Raw genomic sequence first — 13616 nt, 5'->3', positions numbered from 1 at the left:
CAGCTTCCCGAGGATCTGACCCCCGGCCGGAGAGAAATGGCCCTTGCATCCTAGGAGCGATGCTACCAGTTCCCCGCCCAACCCGGGACGCTCAAAGCCGCAGCTCCCGGGAGAGCGGAGCCAGGCGAGGGGCGGAGCTCCCCCGGGGGCGTGGCCTGGGTGTGGCTGGAGGCGGGACCGCAACGCCCAGTTCCGCAGAGGCAGGCTACGTGCTTGCGCAGCACGCACGGCTGGGGCGGGGTTGGCGGCGGGTGGCGGGTGGCGGGCCGCGGGCGGCGGGCGGCGGGCGGCGGAGGCGCGGGGCCTGCTCCCGCCGGCACCATGGCCAAGACCGTGGCCTATTTCTACGACCCCGACGTGGGCAACTTCCACTACGGTGAGGAAACAGGGCTATGCATGAGGGTTGGGACGCGGAGGTTTTGAGGCGGGGGTTGCAACTCCAGGGGTGAGAGCTGACGAACTCTTTTCTCCCCACCCCCAGGAGCTGGACACCCTATGAAGCCCCATCGCTTGGCATTGACCCATAGCCTGGTCCTGCATTACGGTCTCTATAAGAAGATGATCGTGAGTTTCGCCGCCTCGGCCGGGGGTTGGGGGGGGGTGGGGCGAGCTGTGGCGGAAGGGATAGGTGGGCTGGACTGAGTGCATCAAGTGCGACCAGCCCCTAGAGTAGCGGGGAGCTGGATAGAAGACACCGGAGTATCTTGAAAGTGCCGGGTGTTGGAGGTGGCGTCCTCTGCTTAATGGAAAGTACTTTCTCAGCTCAGGTCGGCCACCCTCTGACTGTAGGCACCCTAGCCCTTGGCCTAGGGTTAAGGTGATGTGGGGGCTGGTTTGAAGACAGAAGGAGTGTTCCTCCTCTGCATTTTAGAGTGTGGATAGGGCCTTGGCCTCAGGAATTAGGTTTAGGGGAGCGGATATCACTGTATCAGGGTGTAAGGTTTACCCTCAGTTCCCACTCCTCTTTTGCCACCTTTTTTTTACCTCCAAGGAGCTGGGGCTCCAGGGTGGGACGATACTACCGTGTTTCTAAATGTGTATGTGCGTGTGGAAGAGAGGAGATATCTTAGGTATTCCTTTTTCAGCCCGGAATACCTCTACATGGTTCTACTTAATCGCTATCCAGTTTTTCATCTCCCAGACATACACATGCTGTCTTCCCAGCTTGGAATTTATGGCTGTGATATGGCATAGTAACAGTTAAGCCAGGCCAGGTGTAGTGGCCCATGCCTGTAATCCCAGCACTTTGGGAGGCTGAAATGGGAGGATCGCTTGAGGCCAGGAGTTGGAGACCAGCTTGGGCCACAGTGGGACCCACATCTCTACAAAAATAAAAAATAAAAAAAGTAGCCATGTGTGGTGGGTGTGCCTGTAGTCCCAACTACTTGGGAGGCTGAGGCGAGAGGATGGCTTGGGCCCAGGAGTTTGAAGTTACAGTGAGCTATGATCAGCAGCCTGAGTTGACAGGGAGGACCTTGTCTCAAAAGAAAAAATAAGACAAAACAGCTAAGCCCAGGCTTTATGTGTTGCTAGGGAAGCTAGTGAACAATATGAATGAATGTTCATTGCTTGTGCCCAGGCACAGACAAATAGATTGGTCATAGAAAAGACTGAGGTGATGTTAGTGCAGGAATCTTTATCCCTTGAGATTGTTTGCCTATATGTACCTGTGTGCATTTTCTGGGAGAAAATTTGTCCAGTTTTCAAAGAGATGTGACACATCCCCCCGACCTTCCAAAGATAGTAAACTTCTGATTTTAATTAGAAAGTTGACATATATGCCATATATTTGACTCCAGAAAGAAGAATCTGGAGGAAAGAGGACAGAATCAGAGCTTGGGGGAGGAGATGAGCGTGGAGAGAACTGGGAATAGGAGATCCAAGGAACAGGGCAGGTGGATCAGGGCTCAAAGTTGAGAAGGTACAATAGGCTGAGCTGGAGGTGGAAAGGAAAAGAAATGGTCTTCAGGGGGCTCATTCGTAATAACTCACCTGGTTAATTGGAGTCTCTCTATTGACTTAAGGATTGTGGGATGAGGGGAATGCTATATTTGGCTTCATATAGTCTCCAGGGCTGGGTTCAGTATGGGTGGTCTGAGCCTGTGGAGTGGGGCTGACCCTGGCTAGGTTCATCTTGTGTCTCCATCCCGAGGTCTTCAAGCCATACCAGGCCTCCCAGCATGACATGTGCCGCTTCCACTCCGAGGACTACATTGACTTCCTGCAGAGAGTCAGCCCCACCAATATGCAAGGCTTCACCAAGAGTCTTAATGCCTTCAACGTAGGCGATGACTGGTGAGGGAGGACTGGGACTTTTGATGTCTAATAGTTTAATGCCAAGCCCTTCAGTGAGGTCTTTTGGCAGCAGTGGGAAGATCTCAAGGGGGGCCTACTTGTCAATGAATCATAATTCACTTACTTGTTTATTCAATAAATATTTACTGGTCACTTGTTCTAGGCCAGGCCCTGTGCTAAGTGCTGGGAATGCAGTGATGAACAAAACCAAAATTTTAATACTGTATTTTTGCTAAGTCTTATGAAGAGGAGGTATATGACAGATTATGAGAGTATATATGTGGAGAATTGTTTAGCTTGGTGTAGTGGCTGGTCGGTGGGGCCTTCCTAGAGGAAGTAAAGATTGAGCTGAGATCTGAAAAAAGAGTAGAAGTAGTGAGATGAAAGGTGGTTGAAGGGTGAGGGGAGGAGTATAGCAGGCAGTAGGGACAAGTGCTAAGGGTCCGTGGTAGGATTGAGTATGACTCATTTGAGGAACAGAAAAAAGGCCAAGTGCAGAATATGAAGAGGAGGTGAACTGAATTGAGGCTAAAGAAATAGGGCCTTTTTAAAGTAAACAGCTCTATTATGAATTAGGGTTTTTACTCCTAGAGTAGAGGGAAGCTATCAAAGTTTTTTAAAAAGTCCTGATCATAAGAGGGCTATGGGCAGTTAAGAAAACAAAAAAACAACAAAGGAGTGGTTTGATATCGTTAGGTTTACATTGAGCTGGTATCATCCATAGAAGAGTCAGGATTAGACCCTGTGGGGAAAGGAGTGGACAACAAAGATAAGCCATGATCTTTGCTTACACTCTCCTCTACATCCATGAAAAAATAGTAAACATCATAGCCACCAGTTCCTCAATTCTACTTATTTTTGTTTTTAAGCTTTCTATTAGGGAAAATTTCAAAAATTTCAGAAAGTGAAGTAGTGCAGTGACTTCCCATCCGTCACCTAGCTTCAACACTTATGAGCAAATGGCCACTCTTTTTTTTTTTTTTTTTTTGAGACAGAGTCTCACTCTGTAGCCCAGGCTGGAGTGCAGTGGTGTAGTCTTGACTCACTGCAACCTCCGCCTCCTAGGTTCAAGTGATTCTTATGCCTCAGACTCCTGAGTAGCTGGAATTACAGGTGCCTGCCACCATGCCCAGATAATTTTTGTATGTTTAGTAGAGATGGGGTTTCACCACGTTGGTCAGGCTTGTTTTGAACTCCTGACCTCAGGTGATCCACCAGCCTCAGCCTCCGAAAGTGCTGGGATTACAGGCATGAGCCGTTGCGCCTGGCTGAGCAAATGGCCACTCTTACTTCATCTATACTCCCTCATGTTAGATTGTTTTAAAGCAAATCCTAGATGTTATATCCTTTTATCCATAAATATTTTATTATGTATCGCTAAATGATACTCTTTTAAAAGAAAAAGTATCATTATCAAATCTAAAAAGTTAAGTGATTCCTTAATGTCATCAAATATGCAATCAGTATTCAAATTTCTGCAGTTGTCTCATAATTATTTTGTAGTTAGTTTAAATCTGGATCTAAACAAGGTCTACACAATGCTTTTGGTTGATAGGTCTCTTAAAACTTTTAATTTGTAGCTTTTCTGTCACCCCCTTGAATTTATTTCTTGAAGAAACCAGGTTGTTGATCCAGTAGAGTTTCTTATGATAGCTACCATTTATTGAGTGCTTACTCTCCTAGGTATTATGCCAAGGATTGCTGGTAAATCCACGTAATTCTCATGCCAATCCTTAGATGTATTATAATAGACCTTTTTCTGATGTTATACATAAGTAAACTGAGGTTTGAGAATATTTAGGTAACTTAGCGTCAGTCACGTAACTGGCCATTGGAGTGTGCATGATCCAGATCCCAGGTTTTTAAACCACTAATCTGTTTTCCTGAAAGATCTTAATGACAGATCTTTCTGTCATTAAGAAATGACAGGGCTGTAGGATAGAGGCCAACTCATTAGGCTGGCCTTGGCACCTTTCCAACTTTATCCCTACACCTTAGCTGCACGGGATGCCTTCCTGGAATGCCCTTAGTTCTCTATTCAACCTCCTCAAGGCCTTCTCACTCTTCGCACACCATCTCCATGAAACCTTTCTTGACCACACCAGCCCATAGAGCTCTGTCCTGCACACACTGCACTGCTCATTTGGTGTTCAGTCACGTGCTGTCTCAGGAGGGTTCTTGTTTTTTTGTTACTATACCTGCTGCTATTTCTGAGCTCACTTTCTAGGTCTGAGAATACAGGGTCAGCCCTTAAGCCACACTGGGGTCCTGTAGATGCTGTTTGTGCAATTAGGGAATGCTAATTAGAATACTATCTCTGGGCTATTTATGCTGCATCAGTCTTCCTGTCAAACAAGTTACAGTTGTCTTATCTGTATTTCTGATGAGAATCAGGAATTTTTCTTCTGTTTAATGAATTTCCAATTGCTTTCAAAGTATTCTAACATAAAAGGCCAAATTGTACTACAGGCCTTTAAGTGAAAAAAAATAAAAAAGCAGTCCCAGGCCGGGCGTGGTGGCTCATGCCTGTAATCCCAGCACTTTAGGAGGCCGAGGTGGGTGGATCACCTAAGGTCAGGAGTTCAAGACCAGCCTGGCCAACATGGTGAAATCCTATCTCTACTAAAAATAAAAAAATTAGCCAGGCGTGGTGATGCATGCCTTTAGTTCCAGCTGCTCTGGGAGGCTGAGGCAGGAGAATTGCTTGAAGCCGGGAGGCAGAGGTTACAGTGAGCTGAGATCATGCCACTATACTCCAGCCTGGGCAACAGAGCGAGACTCTCTCAAAAATAAAAAAAAAAAATTCCAGACCTCTCCCTTTCACCCATAAATCCCTCTGCCCAGTGACAGCCACTTTCAGCTCCTTTCCCTATGTCTTCTGGTATTTACCTTTGGATTTCTAAATAATAATAATATTAATTGACTATTATTAATAATCTGTAATCCTTAGGGAATACCTGTTATATACTAGGTACTGTTCTAAGTGCTTTACAGCCATTAGCTTATTTAATCTCAACAACCCCTGTGAAGCAGGGTGTATTATTGTTTCCTTTTACAGATGAGGACACTTAGGCACAGAAAGGTTAAACAGTTTGTACAACCTCACTATCATTAGTAGGTGTTAAAGAACTGGAATTTGAACCTAGGTAGTCTGGCTCCAGAATCTGTGCTTGTAATCATACTGCCCTCCTGTATTGTCTCATTGCTATTTCTTCATCTGTCAATTTTAGGTAGTATCTGTTAAGCTCTTAGTATGGGATGTGAGCATTTAGTCTTCTTACACCATCACGTTGGCTTCCTTTCCCCTTTCAGCTTCATAATAATTTAAAAATAAATCAGTATTCTATGTTTACATTATTACAACTCTGAAAGATTCATTTACTATCAAGCCAAATAGTGTAGTGTGATTTAATCTATTTTCTTCTAAAGCTTTTTGTTTTTCCTGGAGCTGACAATTGCATTATTTTTTCATTTGCTTAGTTTTCTAGGTATTAATCTCTAATTCTTTCCAAACCTTTCGAGAAACTGTAAAACTCTACAATTCTTGCTTGAACCCAGGAGGCGGAGGCTGCGGTGAGGCCACTGCACCCCAGCCTGGGTGACAAAGCGAGACTCCATCTCAAAAAACAAATAAACGAAAAGCCCCTACAGTTCTGTTTTTCACATGGTCAAATGTGTCAGCTGCACTATTTTTCTTTTTTTTGAGACCTAAAACTAGGGATTGCCTAAGCCTTTCCTCTTTAAAAAGTCAGGTTTATATAGGTATAACTTGCATACAGTAAAATTAACCTTTTTTAGGTGTAAGAGTTCAGAGAGTTTTGATAGAATATATCAAGGTGTAGGGCCAGCGCCGATGGCTCACACCTGTAGTCCCAACACTTTGGAAGGCCAAGGCAGGAGGATCACTTACGCCTAGGAGTTCGAGACCAGCTTGGGCAACATAGTGAGACCCTGTCTCTATTTAAAAAAAAAGTATCAAGGTATAGGAAATTTCCATTACCTGACAAAGGTCACTCACCCTTTTGTAGTTAATATCTTCTCTCCAACCTACATCCAGCCAAGTACTGATCTGATGTCTGTCCTTATATTTTACCTTTTCCAGAATGTTGCATAAATGGAGTCATACAGTAAGTAGCCTTTTGTGTCTGGCTTCAAGCCTTTGCTTTTTATAAAGAATAACAATGGTAATAATTATAACTGACATTTATTAAAGGCTTAGCAGATACCGTATACTGTGCCACAGGCTTTTCGTGGGTTATCTCATCACCGTTTCACATATGTAGGTATACAATTCTTTCTTTAAAATGTGTGACTGTGAAGAATATTATTGAACATTATGTTAAAATGTGTTACACTGAGACTAAGAAAAACAGAGCTCATCTTTTCTTTCAACTGATTTCCTTTTAACATTGTACTTCAGTACCTGGAAGCTGCTTGCTTCTTTCCCCAGCTAGGATACAAATTCCCTGACAGTTAAATGCTTCTTTACTTCCCATCCAGTGCCTTGCACAGGGCTTGGTACATGGTTTGATCCAAAATATTTGTTGAATAAATTTGCAGATAGCACAGGTGTGTAGGAGGGGGAGAGAAGGCTCTTGAAAAATGGAGATTGGAGGAATCTGGGGTGGGGAGGGAGGTATGGGAAGGGCCCAGACAGAGGCAGGAGGGTTCCAACTTATTCCTCTTCCCTGCAGCCCAGTGTTTCCCGGGCTCTTTGAGTTCTGCTCGCGTTACACAGGCGCATCTCTGCAAGGAGCAACCCAGCTGAACAACAAGGTGACATAGTCCCGAGTCCTGTTCCTCCTTTCCTCTAGATCCCTGGACTCGGGATTTAACCCTGATCCTGGGCTCCCAGCTTGAAGGGTGGGCAGGAAGGACTGTGACTTGGGTGTTTGTCTTTCAGATCTGTGATATTGCCATTAACTGGGCTGGTGGTCTGCACCATGCCAAGAAGTTTGAGGTGAGTGAGGAGTTGATGGGAAAGACAGTGGCCATCCTCGGGTAGGTGTTTAGGATGATGGTGGGGGCAGCTGGGTAGGGGAATTGCTCCTCTCTTTATGAGACCACTGTCTTGCCATAGGCCTCTGGCTTCTGCTATGTCAACGACATTGTGATTGGCATCCTGGAGCTGCTCAAGTAAGTAGCCCAGGAGGAGATGGGGGCAGTTATGGGATTCTTGGCTGAGAAGGTCTCTCAGACTCAGCCCTGACCTTGACCTCCCTCCTCCCTGACTAGCTTCTCCCAAGTTCTTGATGCTTTATTCAGGCTGCCTCTTCCACTGCTGCAGATTCCCTGCTGCCTGCTCACATTTCAGCCTTCTCTGCATATCCCTCTTCTGTCCCTGCCTCTAGCCTCTAGCCTGGAGCCCCCAGTTGCCTTTAGGGAACTGGTGATATTAAGTTTCAGGTGACCAGGGCAGAAGCAGACTCTTCACAAAACGAGACCCGGTGTTTGGGAGGAGTGGGTCAGGGGTTCACTTCTAGCTCAGACCCTGGCTTTGGCTTCCCTCCAGGTACCACCCTCGGGTGCTTTACATTGATATTGACATCCACCATGGTGACGGGGTTCAGGAAGCTTTCTACCTCACTGACCGGGTCATGACGGTGTCCTTCCACAAATACGGAAATTACTTCTTCCCTGGCACAGGTATGGGAATAGGGATTACTTTCCCATTTGCACCCTTCAGCTCTTTACTATGAGTGCCTCCTTCTCAGCCTTCTAGTCTCATCTCAGGTGTCCCCTCCTCAGAGAAGCCTTTCCTGACCACCCCAGTTGTCACAATCACCTCCTTCCCCATTCCTCTGTTACATCAGCCTCATTCCCTCAGAACACTCACTGCTATTTATGTTTATTGTGGTTTTTTGTTTTGTTTTGTTTATTGCCTCCCTCCTCATGCCTACTCCCTAAGAATATAAGGTTGGTGGGATATCGTAAATTTCATTAGTTCCGTTCACTGCTGCGTCCCTACTGCCTAGTACACAGTTGGCTCAGAGTAGATCCCCCAAAACTCTTTGCCAAATGAATGCGAGCTGCAGGAGATTTAGTGGCTCTAGGGAGTTTATGGTGAAGCTACATAGATGCAGTGAGAGGCTCCCAGAGTGCAGATTGGGGTTGAAACAGCTGGGCTGTGGGTGCTTCCCATGTGTGGCTACCACCACCCGCTTCCCTATAGGTGACATGTATGAAGTCGGGGCAGAGAGTGGCCGCTACTACTGTCTGAATGTGCCCCTGCGGGATGGCATTGATGACCAGAGTAAGTACTGAAGTCTTCCTTCTGTTCCCTAGGCCCCTTCTTTTTCTCCTTGAAGTAACCTCTTCTGCCTCGTATTGTCTGCTGTTGGGGCCAGGTGTCCTTAAGGATGAAGGGCCTTCAGAGGGACCATGAATCCCTGGGAATTGTATGCAACATATCATGTATATGTGCATTTTTCTGGGAAAAGTCATTGGCTTTCATCAGTCGCCCATAGCAGTCTGGGATCCCTTCCAGAAGTTTCAGACCAATGATTCGGTTCTTTTGGGTTGCCCCTTTCCTGGGCTACATGCTCGCTCAACCCCCTTTTTCCTTTTGTTCCCTGTCTCCCCATCCCCTTGGGGTGCCAGGTGCCCATCTTTGGCCCTCTCCCAGGTTACAAGCACCTTTTCCAGCCGGTTATCAACCAGGTAGTGGACTTCTACCAACCCACGTGCATTGTGCTCCAGGTAATACTGTCAGTTCCTCCTCAGGAGTGTTCTGCCTGGGCTTGGGGAAAGAGGACAAGGGAAGAGGAGGTTCTTTAGGTTGGTGATAGACGGGGTATCTGTGATGTTCTGATCAGTTATCTCACTGCACTTGCCTGGGCTTTTGCTTTTTGCAGTGTGGAGCTGACTCTCTGGGCTGTGATCGATTGGGCTGCTTTAACCTCAGCATCCGAGGGCATGGGTGAGACTTGCTCTCCTTCTTCTCCGCAAGGTTTTCAAGTGGCCTTGGACTTCAGTACGTGGGTGGGGGTAGATGGGGAATGGGCCTCATCTCTTCTTGGAAATCAAAAGTAGCTATAAATTGTACTTGAACTAGAAATGTCATCTTGAACAGAGTTCCCTAGATGGTCATTCATTCACAATATATTTTTATTAAGTACGTATTATGTTCCAGGCATCGTACCACATCATGGGGATGGAATGAGGAGTCTCCTGTGGAGTTCACAGTTTAGGAAACAGACAAAAAATAAATAATCAAATGAAATAGATTGTTATAGATTCTATGAAAGAAAAAAGAAAGCTGAGACACAGGATACAATGGGGGACCTACTTTAGATAGCATGATTTGGAAAAGTTTTTCTGAAGAAGTAAAATTTGAGCTGAGACCTGGAGACTAAGAAGGAGTGAGTCATAAGAGGAGCAGAGAGAAGCCTGTCCCAAGCATTGACAAAGGCCCACAAAAGGCTCTGAGGGCTGGGCCCAATGGCACACACCTATAATCCCAACACTTTGAGAGGCCAAGGTGGGAGAATCGCCTGAGGCTGGGAGTTTGAGGCCAGCCTGGGCAACGTGGCAAGAGCCATCTCTACAGAAAATAAAAAACAAAATCAGCTGGGCATGATGGTGCATGCCTATAGTCCTAGCTACTCAGGAAGCTGAGGCAGGAGGATCACTTGAGCCCAGGAGTTTGAGGTTACAGTGAGCTATGATTATGCCACTGGACTTCAGTCTGGGCAACAGAGTGAGACACTGTTTCTTTAAAAAAAAAAAAAAAAAAAAAAGGCTGTAGCAGGAATGAGCTGACGAAGTAGAATGCAGGGAGCAGGCTGGAGGTAGTTTGAGGTGAGGTCCAAGAAGCTGGCCATGGTGAGATTGTGCAGAGCCTTTAAACCCTGGTAAGGAGTTTGAATTATATTCCAAACATGATGGGAAACCATTGAAGGATTTTAAGCAGGAAAGTGACATGATCCAATCTGTGTTTGAAAGTGACTATTCTGACTGCTGAATAGAGAAAAGTTTGGATGGGGGAATGGGGATGGAAGTGGGAAGACCAGTTAGGAAGCCATGGTGTTGGTTAGGTGCCCAGACTAAGGTGAAGGAGGTGGCAATGAAGAACAACAGCCACAACCCAGCTATTTCAACACACACACACATATATATGGTTTTTTTTCTTTTTTGAGATGGAGTCTTGCTCTGTCGCCCAGGCTGGGGTGCAGTGGCACGATCTTGGCTCACTGCAAGCTCTGCCACCTGGGTTCTAGCGATTCTCCTGCCTCAGCCTCCTGAGTAGCTGGGACTACAGGCATGCGCCATCATACCTGGCTCTCTCTCTCTATACATATATATATATATATGTATGTATATATATATTTTTTTATTTTTAGTAGAGACTGAGTTTTGCCACGTTGCCCAGGTTGGTCTCAAACTCCTGAGCTCAGGCAATCCGTCTGCTTCGGCCTCTCAAAGTGCTAGGATTACAGGCGTGAGCACTGCACCGGGCATGAGTTATATTTTCAAGGTTAGAATTGACAGAACCTGCATTGATGAGAGTAGTTGGTTAACATGCAGGGTGCCAGGGAGGGTGTTGAGCAGAACAGAGGTGGGACTGTGCTTTATTTTAAAATTTTTATTGAGACACAGCATATAAAGTATATGCAAATCTTAAGGGTATAACATAATGAATTTCACTATGCAGCTAAAGATTTGGAACATTTATAGTTTTCTTGTGCTCCTTTCAGGCAATACCTAAAGGTATTTATTTACCTTGTCTTTTGATAACCTCCTCCGCGTCTTCCTCTGGTTCCTTTTAACAGGGAATGCGTCGAATATGTCAAGAGCTTCAATATCCCTCTACTGGTGCTGGGTGGTGGTGGTTATACTGTCCGAAATGTTGCCCGTTGCTGGTGAGCACCCTCCTGATTTCCTCCCCTGTTGTCCAGTGTGAGCTAGGGTGTCCCTCAGATATGGCCACATGGGCCCTTCAGCCCACTTGATCAGCCTGCTCCCCTCTGCTGGTTGGTTTCAGGACATATGAGACATCGCTGCTGGTAGAAGAGGCCATTAGTGAGGAGCTTCCCTATAGTGGTAAGGACTACCCCACAACACCCCCATAACAGGAAGGCCATTCTCACCAGATTCCAGAATGACCTGGTTTGAAGGCAGATGGGAAATTTTACACTTTCAGAGCTCTGCAGGCTAAACCCCTGGGCTCAGAGCAGGGAAAAGATTGGGCAGCTATTATGTAGGTGCTCTGGATGGGAAGGAAAAAGATTGGGAAGTCTTGGTAGCTGCCTTTCTCAGTCTGAGCCATACTTTCTCCTCTCCTCCCCAAGAATACTTCGAGTACTTTGCCCCAGACTTCACACTTCATCCAGATGTCAGCACTCGCATCGAGAATCAGAACTCACGCCAGGTCAGCAGCTCAGAAAAGCTGAGCACAAACTTCTCCTGAAAGGTGGAGCCCAGGAGAGGTCAAAGATGTGGGAAGTAGGAAAAACCAAGGAGAAGGAAGTTCTAAGTCATCACTGTCACTGTTATTGGCTAGGAGGCAGTCCAGGTTAAAGTAGAGGCAGTTGGGGTTGGTGGGGAGGGACAGCTATCAATTGGGGGACCTGAACTAGAGATACCACTGAGATGAAAATCAGGATGGTAGGGGTAAAAGGCAACTAGGAGATTGCATGCCCTGGGAATCACTGGGAACTGCTCACTCTCTGTTCCTCATTTCCAACCAGTATCTGGACCAGATCCGCCAGACAATCTTTGAAAACCTGAAGATGCTGAACCATGCACCTAGTGTCCAGATTCATGACGTGCCTGCAGACCTCCTGACCTATGACAGGACTGATGAGGCTGATGCAGAGGAGAGGGGTCCTGAGGAGAACTATAGCAGGTCTGGGAGCAGGGACTTCAGCCTACTTCCAATAGGCTTGCTGGGGAGGTTTAAAAGGGAAAAAGTAAGTGGGAAGGTATTAGCTTAATTGCCTCTGGCTTACCTCCTTTAGTCTGCTACAATTTCCTCACTCTTTTCTTTGCTGTTTTTAATGACAAAAATAACACGTATTTATTGTAAAATTTTAAAACAGCACTAAAATATGTTGTTTGCTTTCACACAATCCCAGACCCATTCCACAGGAGTAATCACTGTTAATAGTTTTTATTTTAGATAGGCCTTTTTCTATAGATTGCAAATATACTGTTCTGTATGTACATATAAACAAACACATACACACTCATTTGCAGTTTGTGTGGTTTTTAGTTTTTTATAAATACAAATAGAGTCATTCTACATATGCTGCTTTACATGATATGGCCGGTTCCAGTTAGCTAATATAGATCTGCCTCAGTATTTTATCAGCTGTATAATAATCTGTTGTGTAGATGGATTATTTTCCATTTTTTTGGTATTACAGTAATAATGTGGCAATGAACCCCCTTACATATACATCTTTGCATTCTTGTTTGAATGGGTTAGATAGTAGAATGGTTGCTGCTAGGTCAAAGGCTGTGTGCACTAATTTTTTTTTTTTTTTTTTGAGACAAGGTCTCGTTCTGTCACCCAAGCTGGAGTATAGTGGCATGATTATAGCTCACTGCAATCTTGAACTCCTAGGTTCAAGTGATCCTCCTGCCTCAGCGTCTTGAGTAGCTGGGATCATAGGTGTGCACCACCACACCTGGCTAATTTTTTTTTTTTTTGTAGAGACGAGTCTTGCCTTGTTGCCCAGGCTGGTCTTAAACTCCTGGGCTCAAATTCCCGCCCTGGCCTTCCAAAGTGCTGGGATTATAGGCGTGAGCCACTAAGCCTGGCCTAAATTTTTTTTTTTTTTTTTTTTTTTGAGATGGAGTCTCGCTTTGTCACCCAGGCTAGAGTGCGGTGGCGTGATCTAGGCTCACTGCAAGCTCCGCCTCCCGGGTTCACGCCATTCTCCTGTCTCAGCCTCCTGAGTAGCTGGGACTACAGGCGCCCACCACCACGCCTGGCTAATTTTTTTGTATTTTTAGTAGAGACGGGGTTTCACTGTGTTAGCCAGGATGGTCTCGATTTCCTTATCTCGTGATCTGCCAGCCTTTGCCTCCCAAGGTGCTGGGATTACAAGCGTGAGCCACTGCGCCCGGCCTAAAATTTTTTATATTTGCTGCCAAATTGCCATCCAGAAGTCTGTAGTGGCTTATAGTCTTGCCAGCATTTTACTCAGTCTTTCCAGGTCTTGAGCTGGACAGGTCACTACCTGCATACTGCTCTCTAAGGCTCTTTGATTTCTTTGCTCTGTTAATTTTTTCAGGTGGGATAATTGTATTGTGGTTATGTTGTTTTTCAAAAAAAAAAAGTCTTTATCTTTCTGAGATACATACAAAATATTTGT

The 13616-nt window shown here is 45.7% G+C and overlaps 1 protein-coding gene across 19 annotated transcripts in view; it reads left to right on the top strand.

The window, feature by feature from the left end:
- Positions 1-237: 237 nt before the first annotated feature.
- HDAC3 (histone deacetylase 3) overlaps positions 238-13616 on the top strand; it is a 17862-nt gene continuing 4483 nt past the window's right edge. Inside the window, exons 1-14 of one of the 19 annotated variants that reach the window (XR_012414195.1) lie at positions 238-376; positions 482-564; positions 2153-2295; positions 6990-7071; positions 7199-7255; positions 7376-7431; positions 7808-7941; positions 8468-8548; positions 8921-8994; positions 9150-9268; positions 11067-11156; positions 11279-11337; positions 11586-11665; positions 11985-12142. Coding sequence is in view for 8 of the 19 variants with exons in the window: in XM_015452048.4 (XP_015307534.1) it covers positions 322-376; positions 482-564; positions 2153-2295; positions 6990-7071; positions 7199-7255; positions 7376-7431; positions 7808-7941; positions 8468-8548; positions 8921-8994; positions 9150-9214; positions 11067-11156; positions 11279-11337; positions 11586-11665; positions 11985-12206 (1281 nt within the window). In the remaining 11 variants the exon portion in view is untranslated. Of the gene's footprint in view, positions 377-481; positions 565-2152; positions 2296-6397; positions 7072-7198; positions 7256-7375; positions 7432-7807; positions 7942-8467; positions 8549-8895; positions 8995-9149; positions 9269-11066; positions 11157-11278; positions 11338-11585; positions 11666-11984; positions 12207-13616 lie in introns of those variants that run through there. The other 18 variants (XR_012414197.1, XR_012414198.1, XM_005558053.4 and 15 more) reach the window with 18 other exon arrangements.

This window comes from Macaca fascicularis, chromosome 6, assembly GCF_037993035.2.
Source record: "Macaca fascicularis isolate 582-1 chromosome 6, T2T-MFA8v1.1".
NCBI lineage: Eukaryota > Metazoa > Chordata > Mammalia > Primates > Cercopithecidae > Macaca > Macaca fascicularis.
Note: the sequence above shows the minus strand (reverse complement) of the source record. Positions and strands in the feature narration are given on the sequence as shown.